Genomic DNA, 21,126 nt, shown 5'->3' with positions numbered 1-21,126 from the left:
TTTGATTTTTCAGTAAAATGCAGATCAAAGATGACTGCTATAGCAATCCAAGAGAAAAAAAATGCTTTCTGTCCAATAGTAGATTGTAGCTCCTAATGAATACTGGGCTAATATTAGCAACCAGGCAGTACAAAATATGTGAATATTTAATAGTCCTACATAATAATCCTAGTCCAAATAGATTTATTTCTCTCCTGAAAGAATAAAAAGTCCCTTTAAATTATAGCATTGCTTGAAAATAAGAACACCAGGCATTCAGAAAAATGTTACTAGTATGGTAGTATTTTTAATCCTCTATTTCTTAAAGTTTGTTGGTGTTTTTTTAGAAGGAATTCCATTATTTCAATCAGGCTACATGTCAGATGCACAAATAAATTTGCAAGTCTATTACTTTTACTACAAGTAAAAAAATTAAACACTTTGATGCAAGGTCTACCTCCTTCTTATGTGTTGGCATAGATGGTAGTAAGTCCACACTTCTTGTTTCTCTGTGCTATCTTATAAACTTCCAGTAGCTCATGAGTTAATGACCCTAGCAAATTTAAATTCAGTCATAATTTTTCAGCCATTATTTAAAATGGTTTCAATAATAGATTAAATTACAACTTATTCATATGCCCTCTATTTTAAAATATCCATGTAGCCTGCATTTCAAGTAAATTGCGAACAAATTTAGAGCCAAAATCATCACATAATTTGAACAATCGGAAGTTCTCATCTCCACCCAAAAACTGAAATGGGGCAAAGCGTTATTTCACATTATTTCACACACTACAAAGAGCATTTGGTCATTATGCCACCTGTGAAAATACATGAGCTTGTGTGTGTGCTGCAATTACAACTAGGATCCTTGCTACACATCCTTCATTATTTATAAGCAGATCGCATTGGAAAATGGAACAACACAGCTTTCTACAGCCTATCCACTCGGCCAGCATCATCTAAGGTGTGTCCCATCTCTTTCTTCCATATCCTATGAGCTGAACCATTGTGCTACATCAGAAAACCTGTTTTAAGTACCTGAGAAAACAGCCTGTGTACACTGAGACACAAAACCTTTAACTTCAACTAACATGAGCGATGGCCTTCCAACTCCAGTTACTCAACAGTAAAATTTTAGGAGCATTTTCCTGGTTTTCATCACAAGAAAGGGCTCTGAACATTAATTCTGGCTGCATCTACTCAAACCTCAAAAACCTTCCAAATCGGAAATGATTTCCTAAGTGTTGATTGCTGTTTTTCTCAATGACTGCAACACGAGCAGTCATTGCAGACTGTGGAAATAAGAGTGGAGCAAGCCCACTGCTTCCAGAAACATGAAAAGCACTGTAGCTAATCTCTCCCGGTCCCTCAGCTGTGCTAGCACAGCTGCTTGCAGGACTGTACAGTAAACCAGATCAGTTCCTTTCCATCGATAAAAATAGCTCTGCCGAAATGGGGAGGAGGAGGATATTTTTAAATTCCCTGAAGCAGTTTCACTAGACAGTTCACCAGACACTTGCACCAGGGCTGCGGTGGTGTCACAGAGGCACGAGGAAGCAGCTGGGGTGGGGATGGAGCAGCCTGTGTGCTACCGACACCAGATGTGGTACCGACCTGGGGGATAAACCGCTTACTGCAGCTGCTCAGACCCACCTTTTGGAGGAGCTCTAGTTGGTTTATGTGGGAGGGTTTTGGTAGCGGGGGGCTGCTGGGGTGGCCTCTGTGAGCAGAGCTCAGCAGCTGCCCCATGTCAGAGCAGAGCCAGCTCCAGCTGCTCCAAAAGGGACCCACAGCTGGCCAGAGCCAAGCAATGAGCAACACTGGTTGGGCCTCTGGGAGAGCAGATTGAAGAAAGAAGGGGAAAAAAGTAACAGCAGCCAGGAGAGAGGAGTGAGAACCATCCCTGCAGCCCCCAGGTGGGTGCAGCAGGAGGGCAGGAGGTGCTCCAGGCAGGCAGCAGCAGTTCCCCTGCAGCCTGTGGAGAGGCCCCTGGTGGAGCAGGCTGTCCCCCTGCAGCCCATGGGTCCCACATGGAGCAGATCTCCACGCTGCAGCCCCCCCAAGGGTGGAAGAGCCCCTGGTGGAGCAGGTGGATGTGGCCTGGAGGAGGCCATCAGCGATGGCCATCCAACTCCAGTTATTCAGCAGGGAAGCAGGGAAGGGTGGTGTCATGAGGCTCAAACTAGCCTTTCTAAATATACTTACAAAATAGTTACTCCACACCAACAAGGAAATTATGCAATTTTTAATTACAAATCTAGTGAATTCCCTACTTCCATATACATTCCTTCATGAGTTTTCATTGATTATGGCAATAGAAAGCTAACTATGAATTAAAAGACAAAGATATGCAGGTTGATAGGCAAGAGTTCAGTAACAATTGTTTCCTCCCTTTGTATCACATCCAGAGAAATTTTCCCCAGAAAAACTGAAACTAAGGCTAAAATACACATTAGTACTGTAAACACAAAAGCTATTATGCAGACACTCCAACCATCCCTAGAAAAAGATACTGATGATGACCGAATATATTAAGCAATGGAAATGCATAGAAAAGCTCTTGTGTAAACCTCACTCCACACCATGATAATGCCCTTTAGTAATGTTATAAATACCAATCACAAGTTATTTGTATCCAAGACAGGAGTTGTTTAATGGTACTTTCCCTCTTCCAACACAAGCCGCCATCTTTCTTGTGGGCAGCTTTACAAAATGCCCAGCAGCACCAATGGGAGTCAAAAGCTGTTTTAAAACAGGTCATCTTTGGTAAGGAAGTGCTTAGTCGTGCTTGTGTTAGGCACGGCAGCCCTGTTGAAAGAAAAATTTTTCATGGATTACTACAATAAAACGCTCCTAAGCCCCTGTCAGAGAAGAACTTATGGTTACAAAGAATGACGAAAAAGGCTACCGAGTCCAAACTACTCTTTCTTATTTACCTAAGAATAAAATTCAGAGCATATTATTCAACGACTTAAATTAATAACAACACAACATATACAACAGTGCCTTTATTTAGTTAATAGGCCAGTGAACTAATGATTTACTTCCAGGAACTTTCAAGAAATCCTTTCTTTAAAAATAAATGTAAATTGGGAAGGATATGCTGTAGTCTTTACATGCACAGTGGCTAAACAATGAAAAAAATTATTCACTATTAAATATAAGTTAGAGTGAAAGTGCAGTTTCAGTGAACGTTTTTCCTTTTTTTAAGTATTATTAGACAAAATTAGGTAGTAGAAACAAAGACAAATTTTTAACCTATATTCATTTTAATTAATCTCTCTCTTACATGTAAATAACTAGTCCGAATGAGTTAAGAATTAGTTACTGATGTTGCATTTAAGTTTGGGCATAAGTATCTCTGTGATCGTGGTCTAATTATACAATACTAATCACTCTTGTTTGTGTTGAATAAACATGACTATTCACACTAACAGTTAAAAATCTAATTAAAAGTTTATTTTGCCATTCTCCAAATAAAAGCATGTTTTATATAAGAGTATACCTGCTCTAAAGACTTTTCAAATACAGAACTCAGGCTGAATTCTAGACAAGGACTCACGGCAAATCCACCTTGCAGCCCAGAAGACCAACTGCATCCTGGGCTGCATCAAAAGAGCAGATCAAGGGAGGTGACTGTCCCCCTATACTCTGCCCTTGTGAGACCCCACCTGGAGTGCTGCATCCAGGTCTGGGGCCCCCAGCACAAGAAGGATGTGGGGCTGTTAGAGCAGGTCCAGAGGAGGGCCACGAAGATGCTCAGAGGGCTGGAGCACCTCTCCTATGAAGACAGGCTGAGAGAGATGGGCTTGTTCAGCCTGGAGAAGAGAAGGCTCCAGAGGACCTCACTGCAGTATTTCAGTACTTGAAGGAAACTTATAAAAAAGATGGAGAACAACTCTTTGCTCAATTGGATAATGACAGGATTAGGGGGAACAGTTTTAAACTAAAAGAGGGTAGGTTTTGATTAGAGGTTAGGAGGAAATTCTTCACCCAGAGGGTGGTGAGGCCCTGGCACAGGCTGCCCAGAGAAGCTGTGGATGCCCCACCCCTGGAGGTGCTCAAGGCCAGGCTGGATGGGGCTTTGGGCAGCCTGGGCTGGTGGGAGGTGTCCCTGCCCATGGTAGGGTGGGTGGGACTGGGTGATCTCTGAGGTCCCTTCCAACCAAAGATATTCTGTGATATGATTCTATATTGATATATAAACCACAAAGTAGCTAAAAACATTTATCTTCCAATGATGCCTAAATACATTCAAAATACATAAATGTGTACCAGTGTTCAGCTATAATACATTAAATTTCATTCATCTCTGTCCACCTCTGTGTTCAGATATCAACCAGACAGAAGAATTCAACATTTTCAAATACCGAGTGCTTTCTCTCTACTCTACCCTGAAAACACCTTTTCTTGGCTTGGTGTCTTCACATCACCCTGTACAGTGTTTTTCCAGATAAGCCATAAACAGGACAGGAAAACATATACTTGGACTTTCTGATACTTGTTTTTAAACATGGAAGGTATGATTTTTAACAAAAAATATGGAAACTAGATGAAAATATAATTTTGCTTCCATCATACATTGTTGGTTTTTTTTGCTTAACTTTACAACCTGCTAGTTTCTGAGTCTCAGTGGTATTTTTGGTAAAGTTTATCAGAATAATTAAAATTCTGCCCTTGAAATGTGTTCTGATGTTAACATGGAGTAATACCAGCACTTGAGAAGTATTTCCTATTCAGTTACATTTAGTTCTGCAAACCTGCCACTTATATGTAAACCAGCAAAGCATCTGCAGGCATAATTTCACAACTAATCCCAAAAGCCAATAAAATCTTCAAAAACAGAACAAAAACTTCATAATAGTAATAAATCAAAATAAAGTTTGTTTGAAATACTTCATGCTGTTTACTGTTCTACTTCATATCTGTAATGTTATAAGTAATTTGAGAAAAATTAAGGTTTTCCTGAAGCCTTTTAACTTCAGTACAAAACACGTGCTCAGTAAAAATATAATCCTCAGCCTTCTAAACGTGACAGTGATGCTATTTTTCTAGCTGTTAGATAATACATGGTTCAGCTGTCACTTACTGTGCAGCAGTTGGTTACACAGAATGAAATGAATCATAATCGCAGTGACTAACCAAATTAATGGAAGGACGCTGAATCAAAACCCATGTTCCCAAACTGTCTTAAGGCCTGATTCAGCAAAAATATATTTGATTTCTATTCCACACAACATCTTTGGCACATACCTGTTTATCCAGGCTTTTAAAGCATGAAAGTTTCAGAGCTCATATCAATAGCTTCTTTCAACAGCAATTCAGTTGTATTTTTTATTTAGCTTGCTATCAAAAGTGCCCTACCAACTTCAAAATACATGGTAGCTACATAAATGTTGTTAAACTCATGACTTACTGGCAGAAAAAGCATGCAAAATATTCAAAGTATAGGTTGAAATATACTAGATTGCATTACACCAGAACGTAACAGAAGAAGAAAGATGGCATGTGAGTTATGGAAATAAATCTTTATCGAGTTTAAAGACAAATCTGTATTTCCAAGTAGCTGAAGTATCATGTGTTTTTAACTTCTCACCTAACAAATTGACTACCTGCAGCCATGATTTTCTGTTTTCTGGCTTGATATATCCACAAATCACTCTAACTGATGAATGGCACAGGCAGATTTTCTCTGCAATGTGCTTTCTTGATAGATAAACTTAATCCCACATACTGGAAATATCTTGTGTTCCAAGGGCTTCTTTTAAACCTCATTCTTTGAAGGCTTTTGGAACTTTAAATATACTAAAAATTATACAAAATCCTAAGAATAACTTAGAAAGGAAGCATACTCAGTTTCCCGGCAGCGAGTCTCAAATATTAAAGATATGGATAAATAAACATGCCCTAATTAATAATTCATTAAAATATTAGCAGAAGATGCAGATCAGCAGACAGGCTTCTAAAGAAGTCTAGAAAACTATAAAAGTCAATGCCAGCACAGAAAGTGGCTATGGCATTTTCATTAGATCAGATAGTGAAGAATTATTCTCAAAGTCAGAACTCCAAGGGTAAGATTCAACTCACCTACAATGCCTACGTGGCAGAACCCTGCCGTATTCTACCTTCTTTTTAAGTCCATGGCTGGAAGTGGGCTCTGCAATTCATCCAGACTACATGAAACATCTACTTTACAATGAGATGGATCACATCCTAAAGGCACATCTTTTCTTGGCTCTAAATCAAATTTTAGAATTTTAGGATTTTCAGTTATTTCCTATGTAGAAGTATTACACTATGCATACTCATATCTGATCCGAATGATCCCAGAGATTCTCTGTGTTCAATCCCAAACTACACAAGTTGCAAACGTGGAATGAAAAAGACACCAAAACTGAGGCAATTGCTTTCCTTAAGCAAGCAGTTCTACGAGTGTGGAACCCAAAAAAGACTGATTTTGTGAGGACAGAAGTCATGATTAATTTATTTTGATGTCTATGCTTGGTTCCCTGCTGTAAGGACTCCTTGGCATCTAGGGAGCATGAGCAGGCTTTTCCTTGGTCAGGAGTGTGAACAATCTTTCCACTACCCACCTACTTATTTTCATTAGACCCTTAGTAACTAAGTATCTCTGGGACCTCAACAACTTTATCGAATTTGTTTTTAAGTAAGCCAACAGCTTCCACAAACTGAATAAATGTAGCAGAGGAAGCAACTGTTTCCCTTCCGATGAAAGGATGAAAGTTACCAGTCTTCCCAAGGTGGTACAAGACCTGTATCCTAGACCCTTCCCAGCTTGCGAAGATCTGAGCACAGCTCTCTCTTCCCTAACCAACAAGCTTTGGGCAAAACTGGAGTGAGATTATTCTGCCTTCTGCCTATGAAGTTGGGCAACTGTGCAGTCAGGAATGTGCAAGTACAAACAACCAGGAGAAAGTCTGAATACCTCTGCGATTAGGATACTCTATAGAGGCAAATCCTGGTCGTTGCTCCCAGGGCTGTTTTCACATTTTATTTAAGCGCTCCAACTCAACATTCATAAGAGGTATCTGATACAGACAGAGCATAACTCAACAGGGATGAAGACATACACTGGGGTAACCAAGTTCAAATGCAATATGAGGAATGAAATCACTCCACAGCAGTTCTGCACAAAAGCATGCTGAAGGTATAGAAGATCACAAACCAGCCATGAGTCAATTTGCCATGCCACCACCAAAACCCCAAACACGCATGACACTGGCTGTCAAAGAAGGTATTCTATGTAGGACACATGGTGTGATCTTTGCACCCTCCCCATACACTTTTGTTTGGAATACGGTGTCTCATTTTGGACTCTTTATTTCAAGAAGTTCAATTAGAAGGAATACTGAGAACAACAAGAACAGCCTAAAGTCTAGAAAATACTGCCTGTTGAGTCTACAGAAGGGAGATGATGAGAATCTACAAGGAGACATAATCACATTTGTGCAGTATATGAAAGGTTGCTGCGGAGAGTAACGGAATGCTCTGCATTTCCACTGGGGACAAAGTAAGCAGCAAATAGCAGGAAAGAGATTCAGGCTTACCTTTAGGAGAAAAAAAAATGTAATGGAAAGGATAATTACATTGAGTACCTGAAACAAATTACCTAGGGACACCAAGGAATCTCCACCTCCAGTTAGGAAAGTAGTTAAGATTCTTTGTTTGCATACCTCTCGTCAGATGTATACGTATATATGTACACCAAACTGTCATCTGCAAAAAAGCGTGCAGGGTTCATGCATAACTGGACCAGGGAGCTTTATGCCAAGATGTTTGGCCCTCTCCTCACCTTCTCCTGTGTATACAGCACAACTCTTGCAGAGCCAACAGGTTTGAACTCTGTGTATCTCCTGTTAAGTGCTCTTGCCTCAGCCACAAAGCCTGTGTACTGCATAGCTGTGCCCTCACAGCTGGGAACCAATATATTAGACAAATAAGTGTCAGGAATCACTGTGTTATACTTGGTCATACCTGGAGGCAAAGGATGAATTGGAAGGCCCCTTGAGGCCTCAGACAGATCTAATTTCTATTGTTCTTTGTTTTCTAAGCTTTAAACAGCTTTAAAAGCATTAATTCTCACCCACCTTTTGGTAAAGAGAAAAATGTACTCACACCAAGAGTTTGAGTAACGGCACGGGGAAAAGGGTTTATTACTAACACACTAGAGCACTCGTTTTTGAAAAGTTATATAGAATATATCTGCAAAACATTGTCCAAAAATTATGACTGATTGTAACTGGCAATTCTATTTAAAGGTCAAAACACTTGATATCCCTTATGTGCTTAGATAATACACCTATTAAAGACTGTCCCTCAAATACACAGAACCCAATTTTCACGCTATATCAAATACCTGGTAATGCTATATGACCTGTGAGTCTATGTACAAATATAATACAGTATTTGCTTTAAGAAACCATTCACCTTAAAACTATCGATGTTGAATAGAGGAAGTATTTAAGCAAATTCACGTAAGATTTAAGAAGAAAGAACTAACCCCACAAGGACAAGAAAATAACTTCTTTGTATTTTAATTAAAGATTTTCTTTGTGAATTTTCTAAACAGAAGTACCTGGACGTTATTGAAACACGTGTTCAGCTCTTGCTAAATCCTGTAAATCCTGCTAGAATGAACAGGATATCTCAGTGTGGTTGTAAGAACAGTTTCAAGCCTAAATCAAAGATATTCCTTGATTCAAAACACCAAAGATAGACAGTGGACTACTGTAAACTCCTCCACCATCAAAATGCATGAATTTGATGTCAGTTAAGCGCAACTAAAATCAATCTACAAATATGTTCAAGTGGAAAAGTGTGATGGCAGCTGAATTTAAGACTATAAAAGAATCATCTTCCAGCTTCAACAAGAACAGCAGAGCACTATATAAATGACTTTGAACTCTTACTCTCCTAAAGCCACGTATATTAACTTCTTAAATGCACTCCTACTCCCCTATATGATCTGGGAGTATTACATTAGCTGTTATAATCTTGATCCTGACTGATAATCCCTTTGCAGCTTCAAGATGATACCCTGGAGAAACAACGTGAGAAAGCAGGCACTACACAACATCATGCAGAAACACCTTTTCAGCACAGCACTGGTTCTGCAGTTTTACTGTATCACCAAAAGTTCAACAAATCACGAAAGGCAGTTGTTGGGGTTTAATTAGCTTAAAAAAGCACTACCAGATTAGATATAAACTGTTCTTCTTCTTCTTAATAAACTATTATAGAGCCTCAACAGCCAGCTATAATTTGAGGCGCTGACACTTCCTCCTGTTACAGCATGCAGTACTTCAAGGAGACGTAATCTAAACTCAGTAACTACAGAAAATAATGTGGCTTGATTTGAACTCAGATGTATAATAGCAGTTAATTTGCTTGAAAAACAACTGGTTTTGAATGCCATTTTTAAGCAATCGGTCTTTAATTAGGCTCTTCCTGAGACTGAGTTACAAAGACTCCCCTTTTTAGAGAGATGAGTTTATCCACGATAACCTGTAGCTATTAACCATGATATAGTAGAACAAGTGATTAAGACAGCCCATATGATCTAGTCATCCTATAAAAAAAGTGTCCCCCCCTCAAAGCTCGTTGTTAAGGTGTAATGCCTGTAGCAGTCAAACAAGTATAGAACAGATCACAACTAATCATTTTTTGTACTCTTTTTGGTTTTATCTCCCCAAGTTGCTTTTCTCGTCAAAAAAAGCCATCACAGAAACATTGGGGAAACAGGAAAGAAGCTGGCAACACAAAAAAGTCCTTCCTAGAAAATAGGAGCTTGGAACATGGAATACACAGTATACACAGAGACTTTCTAACTTAGCCTTCTGACTGACTCTGAGTAAGACATCAAAGCTCCAAGGGAGCAGCAGAGCACAGGGTGAGAGGTGGCATTCACTTCCCAAATTCCCAAGACTGTCACGCCTACCTCACAGATAAAAACTGAACATTTATGTACATGCTTAATTTCACAAAGTAGTTGCACTGGATAAAATTCTGAAGTTCAAACCATTGTATTACTTTTTCCTCCTTATTATGGAGCTTCAAGTGTGCTTCAGGTATTTTAAAATTCCAGTGGCAGGGTAAAAACACATTTTACATTAAGTTATAAGCCTTGGTTCTGTAGTAACTTATCGCTTTGGTGCATTTTGGTGCTTACAATATACATACTAATTAAGCTGTTGTTTCAATGGAAAAATCAATTGTTTAACATTCCCCATTATTTAGAATGCTCATACATGCAGGCAGACAAAATCCAGAAAGGACCATTCATTGCCCTGACGTCCAGAGACCACTGCATTTCACCCGGTCACCACTTTTCCAGGATACAGTCCCAGCACTTAAAGTACGGTCTACACTCGTGCCTTTAAAATGCAAAATTGGAAATTGTCTTTTGGTTTCAAACAAGTGTAACAGTGTATTTATTTCACACAGTGTATTTTTCAGAGAGCACACATCAGCTGGTGTTAAATACCTCCTTTTTGGTTTCCTTGTTAACCAAATCCTGTATCAGCTTTTCTGTTTTTCGATCCCATGTGATGTTAGGCCTTTCTACATCCAAGCCATCCTGCGTGCACTTTCTGAGTGCTGGAACAACATTGGCACTACTGCAATCTTCCAAAATTTTACTCAACGTTAACATTAGCAAACCCAGTAATTAGTGCTACTGCCAGTCTGTATAATCTCCAAATGCATTCTGCTTAGTCACTAAGAGGAAGTACCACTGCTGTTATTTGCAGACAGTGCCCCAAAGTGTGCTAGCAGCTCTACACAGCAATCGTAAACACTGGGGCTTCTTGAAGAGCAAGTGGTAGAAGTCACAGCATCCTGACGGGTATTACCTACGAAATGACATGTCTAACCATGTGGCAAGAGAGAGGAATAACCACTAATGGTAATTTTGAGAGGGCAAAGAGGCAGCACAAATGTGCAAAATGAAAGAAAGGGAAGAAGAAAATTATGAGAGAGCAGAGAATGAGGTAGAAGAAAGGGAAAAGGGAAGGCAAAGGGGAACAGAAGGAGACAAGGGGATTTGTGTCCTTCCTCAACTACACCTGTTCTTACAACTTCCATTACCGCTTACCTCACACTGCATAAAGTTATTAAAGTCACCCTGATCATACTTTCTTTTATAAAAAAGTAGAAATAAAAGCAACATAGTAAGTGGTGTAACCATGGCCTACTCTGATCAGCACCCTAAATTTAGACAAAACTCCGTGAGAAGGTATGAGAGCATAACTTACGCAGCTCATGTTGCCTGGAGTCCTAGTTTACTATATAGCCAGAAGTGAATCTTCTTGCATTACCCTATAAACTTTGAAATTTCCCATATACACATCTCTATTGTGGGAAAAAAAAAAAAAAAAAAAAATATATATATATATATATATACACACACATGTATTCATCACCTACACCTGTCATCCCTCCAGCCCCAAATCCAAATCCTAAACACACAATCCATTTAAAGTAGTGTAAATCAGAGCTGATTACTCATAAAGCAGGATAATTATTCATAAAGCACTATGATAGCCATGGGAGGTATTTACTGTGACTTTCAGCCATCAGTCTGTTGCTTCCTCTGTCCCAGGCCCAGTGTCCTGCCCCACACGCCGCTCACCCACAGAGCCATACAGAGCCTACAGAGTCCAGCTTCTTTGTGGTGTCCTTGTCATGGGTTTTATTTCAGTCTTTCTTACCGTGGCTGTACAACTGCAGACACAGAGCAACTGAGCACATGCAAGTGCACAGCCACCTGTACCTTCCTACAGGTAACTGTGGGCCTGCTGGGGTGGCTTATAGAGAGCCACCCTTCTCCATCTAGCCCACCGTGTGCCCATCCGCCCTCTCTCCCTGCATAAAAGTGATGGCAATACCACTCGATTTCACTCACATGCACAGAGTGAGATCTTCTAGGGTAAACTTGAGTGGTACCTTGCAAATATATGAAATGTTGGATGATTTCAAAAAGGAATTTCTCTTGGGTAAGCTTGCCTTCTACTGGGCCAAGCTGTCCATACCTTTGGGAAGCTGAAATGCCTGTGTTTTCAGAGCTGTGAGCCAGACTTCACTAGGATAGCATTTCATCTTGCTTTCAGAATAGCTCAAATAGCTTAGAAGAACCTGGAAACTCACAATACTACAAACAGGTAAGTGTTTATGCACACCACACAGGCTGAAACTTTGTCTTTACAAATAATGTGAGCACCCTTGCATCTTCTACAAATGTTTCTTTTCCTGTGTGCAACCTCTCAAGTCAGTTTCTTGACATAAAAGCACAAATGTAAAGCAAAAAAGCACATGATGGATCCCATAAATCAATCCATATATAGGAAAGAGTACTATCTAAAACCCCTTAGAAAGTTTATACACAAAAAAAATTAGAAATTGGGAGAGGAAGGATGTGTGTAACATACAGGAAAAGTCATCATCAAACATTGTGTGGGATCCAAGAAATTAAAACACCCACAATACCAGAAGTTGAAAATATGTAAATATTCCTGAAACAGAAGGACTTACACCCAGTGTGCTTTCTTCTGAGTGAACTCACTTCTCCGAGTGCCATGCATTAGGCATATTAAACACTACGCAAAACACATGTACGGTAACCTTGCCAAAAAAGGCACCTTCCTAGCACAGGACATTCAAGATGCACTCCAAGGGTCCCAAAAAATCCAAAGGAGAGGCAGTCAAAGCAGCAGTTTGCTGCCTGTCCTCCTTTAGGAGCGGAAGCTCCACCACAGGAACACGGAGCATAACTGCAGCTAGGCATATTTCACAGAGCAAACCAGGCCAAAGGAAAGAGCAAATCTGGAAAGCTTCAGTTTTACACGCCATCATGTTCCAGCAAATCCTGGCAGGAATTCATGCTGACCTGATCACTATTAGTTGCTACAGATTACAACTCAATACCATCTGCATTTCCTTTCCCCAAAAAAGAGTAAAACAAGCAGAAGGAAAAGAAGTTATGTATCTATTTTAAATCCACACATATTTACCCCAGGGAGTGAAAGAAAAAAAAAAAATAGTCCACATTACAGATGTGAGTCACGCTACTTAGTGCACTTTTGGAAGATGCTCAAATACCACAGTGATGGGCACAGCATAAGAATTTGAAGAGCACAAAATAGAAATAGAACGCAGAAAGGAAGCAGAGCCCAGGGACTAGCCATTCATACTGACACTCAATCACCATAAATTATCTAAAATTTAGAGGAAATCCATGCTTGTCCCTCTCTGCAATATTTGAACAGTTCTTGTGCTAATATTTCTAAGTGTCAACTCTTGTTTCCAGCATCTTTTTTTATCCACCCATATTCCTCCGTGGAATGAAATGACACAATTTTATTGCTTAGTCAGTCAAAAATACCTTCCACTTCAAAGGGAGCTTGCCTTCGAGGAGAATTACACTTGAACAAAGACTGCAGGATTTAGCTCTATATTTATCTATATGCAATAACAGCAGTTCATTCATATAAATGCAGGGTTGTTGATTTTTTTCCTTTCTTCTTTCTCTTCTCTTGACAGAAGGAAAACGTCTGTCAAAAGAATTAAGCTCAGTAATACCTACCTAAAAATGCGGACCACGCTCCTGTGTGACTGGTGAGGGGTTGTGCTTAACAAAGCTGTTGGTATTTTCAGAATACAGATATATCTGATGGTACAAGGAACCGCTTCACTTTAAGAAAAATTAAACCGGTGGGGTATTCATCTGACACCAGATCTCAGTATCCTATAAAATATTGTGGGCCATCTCTCCAAACTCCACTGACACCAGCATTTTCATTATAGAGCCTGTGTCAGGCTAGCCTTTGTGTATAAACTCATTGCCACCCCATTCCCCTCACAGCTCACCCAGAACTCAAGAGAAAACTTCAGCGAGGCACCACCAGAGCCTAAACCTCACGAGAAGTTTTTAGTTTGTCTTCAGACGGTGATGAAGACCTCCCTTTTGTCCCGAGCTCCTGAAGACCACAAATGAGAACTGCCCTGTTTCACTGAAGCCGACTTTCACTGGTCACGAAATGAGAAGGCTTCGGTTTTCATTTCTAAGCTTGACCATCCAAACTGATCCTGGAGGCATGGAGATCGTAGAAGCTGCCAGGAGCTTTCTTAGCAGCTGTAGTGCTAGCACTATGTGCCTACAGTGCAACTCCAGTAACTTTCCTTTCCCTTTGACAAGGATTGTGTACGAGAGGAGAGATTTTAGACAAACGCGTGTTTATTTTTGCATCACACCGTTTAGAAACGTGAAAGAATCTGGGCTGCTCTGTAACAAAAGCGTCCCAGCAGCAAGCCAAGCGAGGAGCGCAGGCTGGGAGCTGCTCGGGGCACTCCACTCCCCGTGCTCACACCGCACCACCGCTCTCCACACACCTCAGCGAGCCGCCCCGGGTGCTTCAGGAGCGCACCTCACGGCCAGACGGGCGGCAAGGGGAAGTTTTTTATCATGGTGACAGCAGCGGCAGCGCCGCCAGGCTCGGGGGGCGGCTTCCCGGGACCGGTTTTGGGGAGCTGAGGGGGGAGGCGCTGAGGGGAGGGGAGCGGTGCCGGCGGTGCCGGCTGAGGCAGCGCCGCTCCGGGGCGGCTCCCAGGCGCTGCCGCGGGGCTGTGCGGACAGCTCCGGGTGCTGAAGGCCGCCGGGTGCCGGTGCCGGTGCCCCTCGTCCCCCTCCTGTGAGGCGCAGCGGGGCGGGCGCGCTGCCGGAGGAAGATGGCGGCGCTGCAAACCCACCCGGGGAGGCGGCCGGAGCGCAGGCCCCGGGCAGCGGGCAGCGGGCAGGGCCAACGCTGACCGCCCGCAGCTCGCCGGGGCCCCGGCACGGAGCTCGCCGCCGCCGATCCGCCCCCCTCCGGCGGCGCCAAGCCCGCCGCCTCGACCCACCTCCCCCCGGCTCCCCCCTTCCTTCCCTCCCTCCCTCCCTCCAGGACGGCACCTGTGCGGCCATGTTGGGCGCCGTGCCCCCGCCGGGGCCGGAGGGGGGGAGCGGAGCCGCCGCCGCCCGGCCCCGTCCCCACCCGGCGCCCCCCGGCCGCCGCCACCACCCCCCGGGGCCGGGGCGAGGAAGGGAGAAGGAAGGGAAGGAGAAGGTGGAGGGGGGGGGGGGGGGGGTGCGCCCGCCCTTACTTGAGCACGGATTGCTCCTTCTCCTCTTCCTTCTTCTGGCGGTCCATGACGGCCAGGATGATTTTCCGCTCCTCCTCCGTGAGGTGGCTGAGGTCGGGCATCTCGGGCTGAGGCGCCGGCAGCGGCTGAGGAGGCGCAGGGCCGCCCCGGGGCCCGGCGGGAGCCGACATCTTTAGGGGGGGAAGCTACGGGAGGCGCTGCCCGGGCTCCAGCGGCAGCGGCCGGCGCCGGGAGCCGCACATACAAATCAATAGCCCGGCAGCACAGCGACGGCGAGGGGCGGGGTGCCCGGGAGCCCCGACCTCGCACCCACCCGCCGCCGGCTCCCCGGGGCGGGAGGGGAGGGGATGGAGGGAGGAGGAGGAGGAGGAGGAGGAGGAGGAGGAAGGAGAGAGAGGGGCAAGGCTGAGCCCGGAGCGCTGCGAGCGGGGCTTATCCCGAGCACCGAGCCGGGAGACGGGGCTCGGAGGCCGCCGCCGCCGCTGCTGCCGGGGGGGCTCGGGGTGAGCGCGGAGCCCCGGCGCCCCGGGGAGCGCAGCGGGGGAAGCCGCGGCTCATAATTCCTCCTCGCCCCGGCCGAGCCCCGCCGCCGCTTCTTCGTGCCGCTGCCGCCGCCGGGATGGAGGCCGCCTAACCCATGGCATGGCGGAGGAGCCGGAGTCACGGGAGGGGGCCCCGCATCGCCCCCGCCGCTGCCACCGCCTCCGCCTCCGCCTCCGCCACCGCCACCACCTGAGCAGCGCCCGGCCCGGCTGCCGCCCCTAGCGGCTGCTGGGCGGCGGCGAGGGGCCGGGGAAGGAGGGAGGGAGAGAGGGAGGGAGCGGCCGATCGCTATTTATTTATTTAATTAATTTGTAAGGGTGGTGGTGGGTGGAATTTTTAAAAATTAAAAAAAAAAAATAATAAAAAAATGGACGCGATTTAAATAAATAAATAAATTCAGAAGGGAGGAGCCAACGCGAGCCGCGAGGACCGAGATGAGGGGAGGAGAGGGCGGGTGGAGCCCCGGGGCTGAGCGGGCTTCGGGGCACGGTGTGGTGGGGAGAAGCCGGGGAGGGTGAGGGAGGGCCGGGCATGGCCGCCAGGAGCCGCCCGCCACAGGTGGGGCCGGGCCGGGCCTCCACGGCCTGGCCCTGCCTCAGCCCCGGCCCCTCTGAGGCCTGCGGGAGCCGCGGGGTTTGCCCCGGCGTCTGTCTGAGGGAGGAGAGCAGGGTGGGGTGCTGAGGGGACAAGGGAGCCCTGGAAACCAGGATCGACCTCCTGAAGAACCTCCGCTGTCTGAAACCCCCGCCTAAGCCGGCAGTTTGGTGACGAGGAGGAATTTCTGGAAAAGGGATTTCTCGAAATGCATTGCCAAAAACTGCCATCCAGCCCCAATAAACGGGAAATAACCTGTCCAGGGACACCGAAGAATCCGCATCTCTGGCTTGTCCATCTATTCACAAGCAGTAGAGATCTACCTGCCGTTGTCTCATAACTCCAAATTTTACATTAACTGTGATATATACAACTGTATATGTATATGTAGCAGTAATAAAGTGGTTTTATAAGCTTTAGTTTGAACAGTTTGAAATCTCCAACATAAATTTTACATTTCTGGTGCTGTTTCTAATGGGTCGTCAACTTACAACCAGGTGCAAAGACCTGCAAAAAAAAAATACTGAAAGTATCATGGTCCTCATTACCTGTATTTCTACCACAAATGAATTCCAGGATACACTTCCAGTAACTAAACAGTTCTACCTCCAATGTTGTACTAAAGACGTTGTTCCTTTGGGAAAACAAGTTCTGGAGGAACAGATCACCGAAAGAATGTGACAGGTTGTCTCTAGTAAAGCAAATGTCAGAAGTAATCCATCCCTCTTATCATGCTCACATATTCATCAAATTTTAATTTTGTCCAAGAAATTCATTGGCATCTTTCGCTAAAAGGAGCCCATTCCATTTCTTGGTGTAGCCTCTCATTATGTGTAATAGATAATATACATTATCTATTTATAATACATACACTATCTATTTATAATATAAATAATCTACACAAACCCTTGCACAGAAACCGAGCATGCTATATTTAAAAAGATACCCTTACAAAATAAAGTGTCTGAATTTCATCAAGTCCTCAAAGCATTCTGTTCTTCCAGTCAACATCACCTTCACCTTTCCGACTGGATTCCAGCCAGCTGGCTCTCACCCAGTTCCTCGTTTCTTCTAGGCACTAGATAAATCTGGCATCTAAGTCAAAAAGAGGAGGAAATGTAGAAGCGTGTGTCATCAGATTACCAAAGATAGTACAGTCCTTATCAATCTGTAAATGTTGAATTAACTGGACCGATCGCTTCGGGAAACTACATTTTATCCTGAGGAAGTGAGGAAAGAGAGAAATCACTCAATCACTTCTAAGAATAATTAAAAAGAAGTACGAGGATGGCTTCAAAGCAGCCTCTCCGCCCTGCCAGGTTACACAGCTGTTTCACAAATAGTTTATGCGGTGTCCCAGCCATAAACACCAAGTGCATCTTAGGTGTTGTTGCAAGACAGTGCTACTGTTCTTTGTGCATGGCTTCATCCACCTAAATTTCTTTCCAATGGGCATTTACCTCTCAACTTCCTGGATTTATAGTCTCTGCTTCTGAAATCATTTCAACATGCCTCTGATTTTCCATCCACAAATTACAAGTACTTCCTCTCAACATGACCACAGAATTTCAAGAGCTTTCTTTTCTCTTTGGTATTTGCCCTGTTCCCACTAAATCCTATATCACTAAACATGTAACTATAAACAAATCCAGGGACGGGAACTGTAATCCCCATATAATATCTAGTTATTTGCTTTGAAAGGATAGAGCAGATTCAGAGCATCCTGTGACTCACTGAAGAAATGGCTCTGCTTGACCTTTCTATGCTGCTACCTTCCTTTTTTTTTTTTTCTCATCAGCTCCACCTATCATTCCTCACATTTTCCTGCAATTAAAAAGAAACATTATTTGTTCATGTTCCCGTCAACTTGCACGGAATTGTCCCAAGCTGCTCCTGCTATTTACATTACCCAGATGACATATTGATGAAAATACGCTCAGAGCAAACTTCTCTACCTACTCCAGAGTAATTGTGTCAATAATAATGTACAATCAACCAGCAAGACAAATTATTATTATGTAGTATGATCGTTTCTGAAATTTATTTTTAAGGAACATTCATTCGTAATCCCCTCAACAGTAAAATGTCTACAGACCCTGGCCTTTGCTTTCATGGGTCACATCTCCAGGTACCTGCCCTTCCTCTTCATTTCAGCTCCCATTCTGAATACACTGCTATCCTCAGAAAAGCCAGACTCACATTCCTGTTTTACATTCTTCTGTCGGAATTGTTCTTCTATTGTATAAGCTACAACTGAAAATGCCTTCATATATCAAAGGTACTTTCTTCTGGTGGCTTCTATGAGTTATCTACATGTACTGATACCAGCAGGGTTAATAATGCAAGCTTTTTAATACTTTTTTTTTTTTTTCTGTTCTTTTCCAGTTCTGTCAGACAAGGGGTTCCCAAGGAAACAGTGGTATTTTAACCTGATTTTATCAGGTTAAAGACCACAGAATGTCTTTCACTAAGGGTCTCATTATACTTAATCCCATTTCCTTCCTTAGAGCAGCTACAAGAGCAAATGAGTTAGTAGATTCATTGTTCAAGTGTGCTAAGTGTAATTCTTTCCTGAAAAGGTAAAGCTAACATCTGCTTTTTAATGTTTTGTGTAAGGGAGCATTCCAGTGGAACTAACTCTTTCCATTATTTCTGTCCCAAGTTGAAAGATTAATTTGGAAAACATCTTTATGTAGCTGACATGAAAGGGACTTCAAAGCATTCTGTTATAGATCAGTGAAAAACGTTCGTGGTTGAAAACCTCCAGCACTCAGACTCCCAATAGATCAAATCAAACCCAGCAAGAAATGCATCCTACAGGACTCTTCGTTCTTTTACAAGGCACTCCTCTAATTCCTGCTGAGGAAGGAAAAAAACTTTATGCTGCAACAATTTGCTGTTCCCGGGTTCTGTACAAAGTGCTGTCAAACCATCATTGACTGTTTTATTGGTGTTGTCTTGGACCTTTCCCAGCTTTCCTCTGTCTAAATTGAGGAAGCTAATACTGTATAATGTTGCCTACATTTTTCATTTGGTTTCTTCCAGGAGGATTTTGCTATATGTAATTTTTTGCGGCTCCGGACAATTTGTTCTCTCAGTTGGATACTTCCCCACAAGCAATTTGAAGAATGACAGGTATTTTGGATTAGAGGGCTGCAGTCTCACCATGTCCATCATGGTGACTCCTGGGCTTACAGGGGAGTTCCAACCTTTTTTATTTATTTATTCCTAAATCAGCCGGGGTGACAAGACATTTTTTGCCTCCTCTCAGTGTACCAAGCTGGTGGCTACCAGGGGGGAAAGGCACTGGCACGTAGGTGTTCAGCAAGCACAGGCAGCTGAAAACTGTGTGAGATAGTTAGATTGTTTTCTGAATGGGATACTTGACGGACAGGATTTCTAGGGCTTGGGGTGTTTTGTCCAGAGAAAATACATACAATTCATAAAATCTTAAATATGATCAATTCTAAAAGCTTTATCATGTCTCATGCCTGTAATTCTGATTAAATGCTTAGTTTGAAATATTGAGCTGTGTAAGATACCATATGCTGAATTACAGGTGTAGATGAATGTCTTTATAGGATCTTAAACTTGCTCAATATTTCTGCCTGAATTTGACATTTCAATTTTAATTGCTGTTCAGTTAGTAAGTTGAAGCTCAAAAGAGGATTTTTTTGAAAAAAGCTAAAAATTCCTGCATAATGACAAGAATGCAGGCAATCTGAACCCGTTCAGTTCTTGAACAGTACCATCAGTGCTCCCAAGTAACTGGGCAGTAATTGAATTCCTGTACGCTGATAGGCCATAACAGTAATAAGTTAAAGATTTTGTTTTCAACAGTGTAGCAATTACACAGATAATTTTCAAAAATCATGCTAAACCCATACAAAAATCTATATTTATTGATCATCCGTGGGCCCTTCATTGGTATTTAAAATTGTGCCCAGCTAGGGCCCTTTGGTTTTTGCTTGAGTGTTCTGAGTTGTCAGATACTGTAAGTATTTCAAAATCATAGAATCAGAGAATCATTATGGTTGGAAAAGCCCTCCAAGATCACCTGGTCCAACCACACCCCTGCCACCAATGTCACCCACTGAACCATGTCCCCAAGCACCACGTCCAACCTCTCCTTGAGCACCCCCAGGCACGGTGACTCCACCACCTCCCTGGGCAAACCCATCCCAGTGCCTGGCTGCTCTCTCTGAGAAGAAATGTCTCCTCATTTCCAACCTAAACTTCCCCTGGCAAATCAGCAACGTTGAGCATGTAGATGTTAGTCAGTACATAAAACACGCACTCACCCTGGCACATCAGGTACTTAGAGCTTTGTCAGACATTCCTATAACATACACATGCGGCATTGCCTTGTCTGTTTGCTGCCTTCTAAACCCTTTTCCCTGACCCCTGATCTCAAGCTGCTTCAGAAGAAACACCAGTATTCTTAAATCCCATGTGACTTTTTGTTGTTGTTCATTTAGTCACAGAATTGTCCTTCAGAACTGGTACAGAGTATCCTGTATGAGCTCTCAGGTCCATATTCATCCCTATTGTAGTGACAGCTTGAAAGTCCCAAATCTTATGGTTTTATACAAGACAGAAATGAGTGTGGTTTTGTTGGTTGGTTGGTTGTTGTTTTGTTTTCTTTTGTTTCTTTTTAATGGAGTCCACCCTGAGATTATGTCTCTAAATTCATTATCCATTATTAAAAGTCATAATAATATCTGGACATATTATTATTACTACAGTAATTCCTAGAAAGTCTAGTCACGTATGAGGACTGTAGTGTCCCAGATATTTATAGAAAAAATAGCACAGACAACAGCCTGCTGCCACCGAAAGCTCGGAGTCAGA

The 21,126-nt window shown here is 43.1% G+C and overlaps 1 protein-coding gene across 45 annotated transcripts in view; it reads right to left on the bottom strand.

Moving 5' to 3' along the window:
• The window catches only part of RIMS2 (regulating synaptic membrane exocytosis 2), a 447,566-nt gene extending 431,644 nt beyond the window's left edge, over window positions 1-15,922 (bottom strand). For 10 of the 45 annotated variants that reach the window (XM_068672421.1, XM_068672429.1, XM_068672435.1 and 7 more), the window contains exon 1: window positions 15,139-15,920. In XM_068672421.1, coding sequence (XP_068528522.1) covers window positions 15,139-15,308 — 170 coding nt within the window. In that variant the 5' untranslated portion in view covers window positions 15,309-15,920. Of the gene's footprint in view, window positions 1-15,138 lie in introns of all 45 variants that reach the window. The other 35 variants (XM_068672439.1, XM_068672432.1, XM_068672437.1 and 32 more) reach the window with 7 other exon arrangements.
• Window positions 15,923-21,126: the final 5,204 nt, after the last annotated feature.

The sequence above is a fragment of the Anas acuta genome, chromosome 2, assembly GCF_963932015.1.
Source record: "Anas acuta chromosome 2, bAnaAcu1.1, whole genome shotgun sequence".
Classification (NCBI taxonomy): domain Eukaryota; kingdom Metazoa; phylum Chordata; class Aves; order Anseriformes; family Anatidae; genus Anas; species Anas acuta.
The sequence above is the reverse complement of the archived record's forward strand: the minus strand, read 5'-3'. Positions and strand labels throughout refer to the sequence as shown.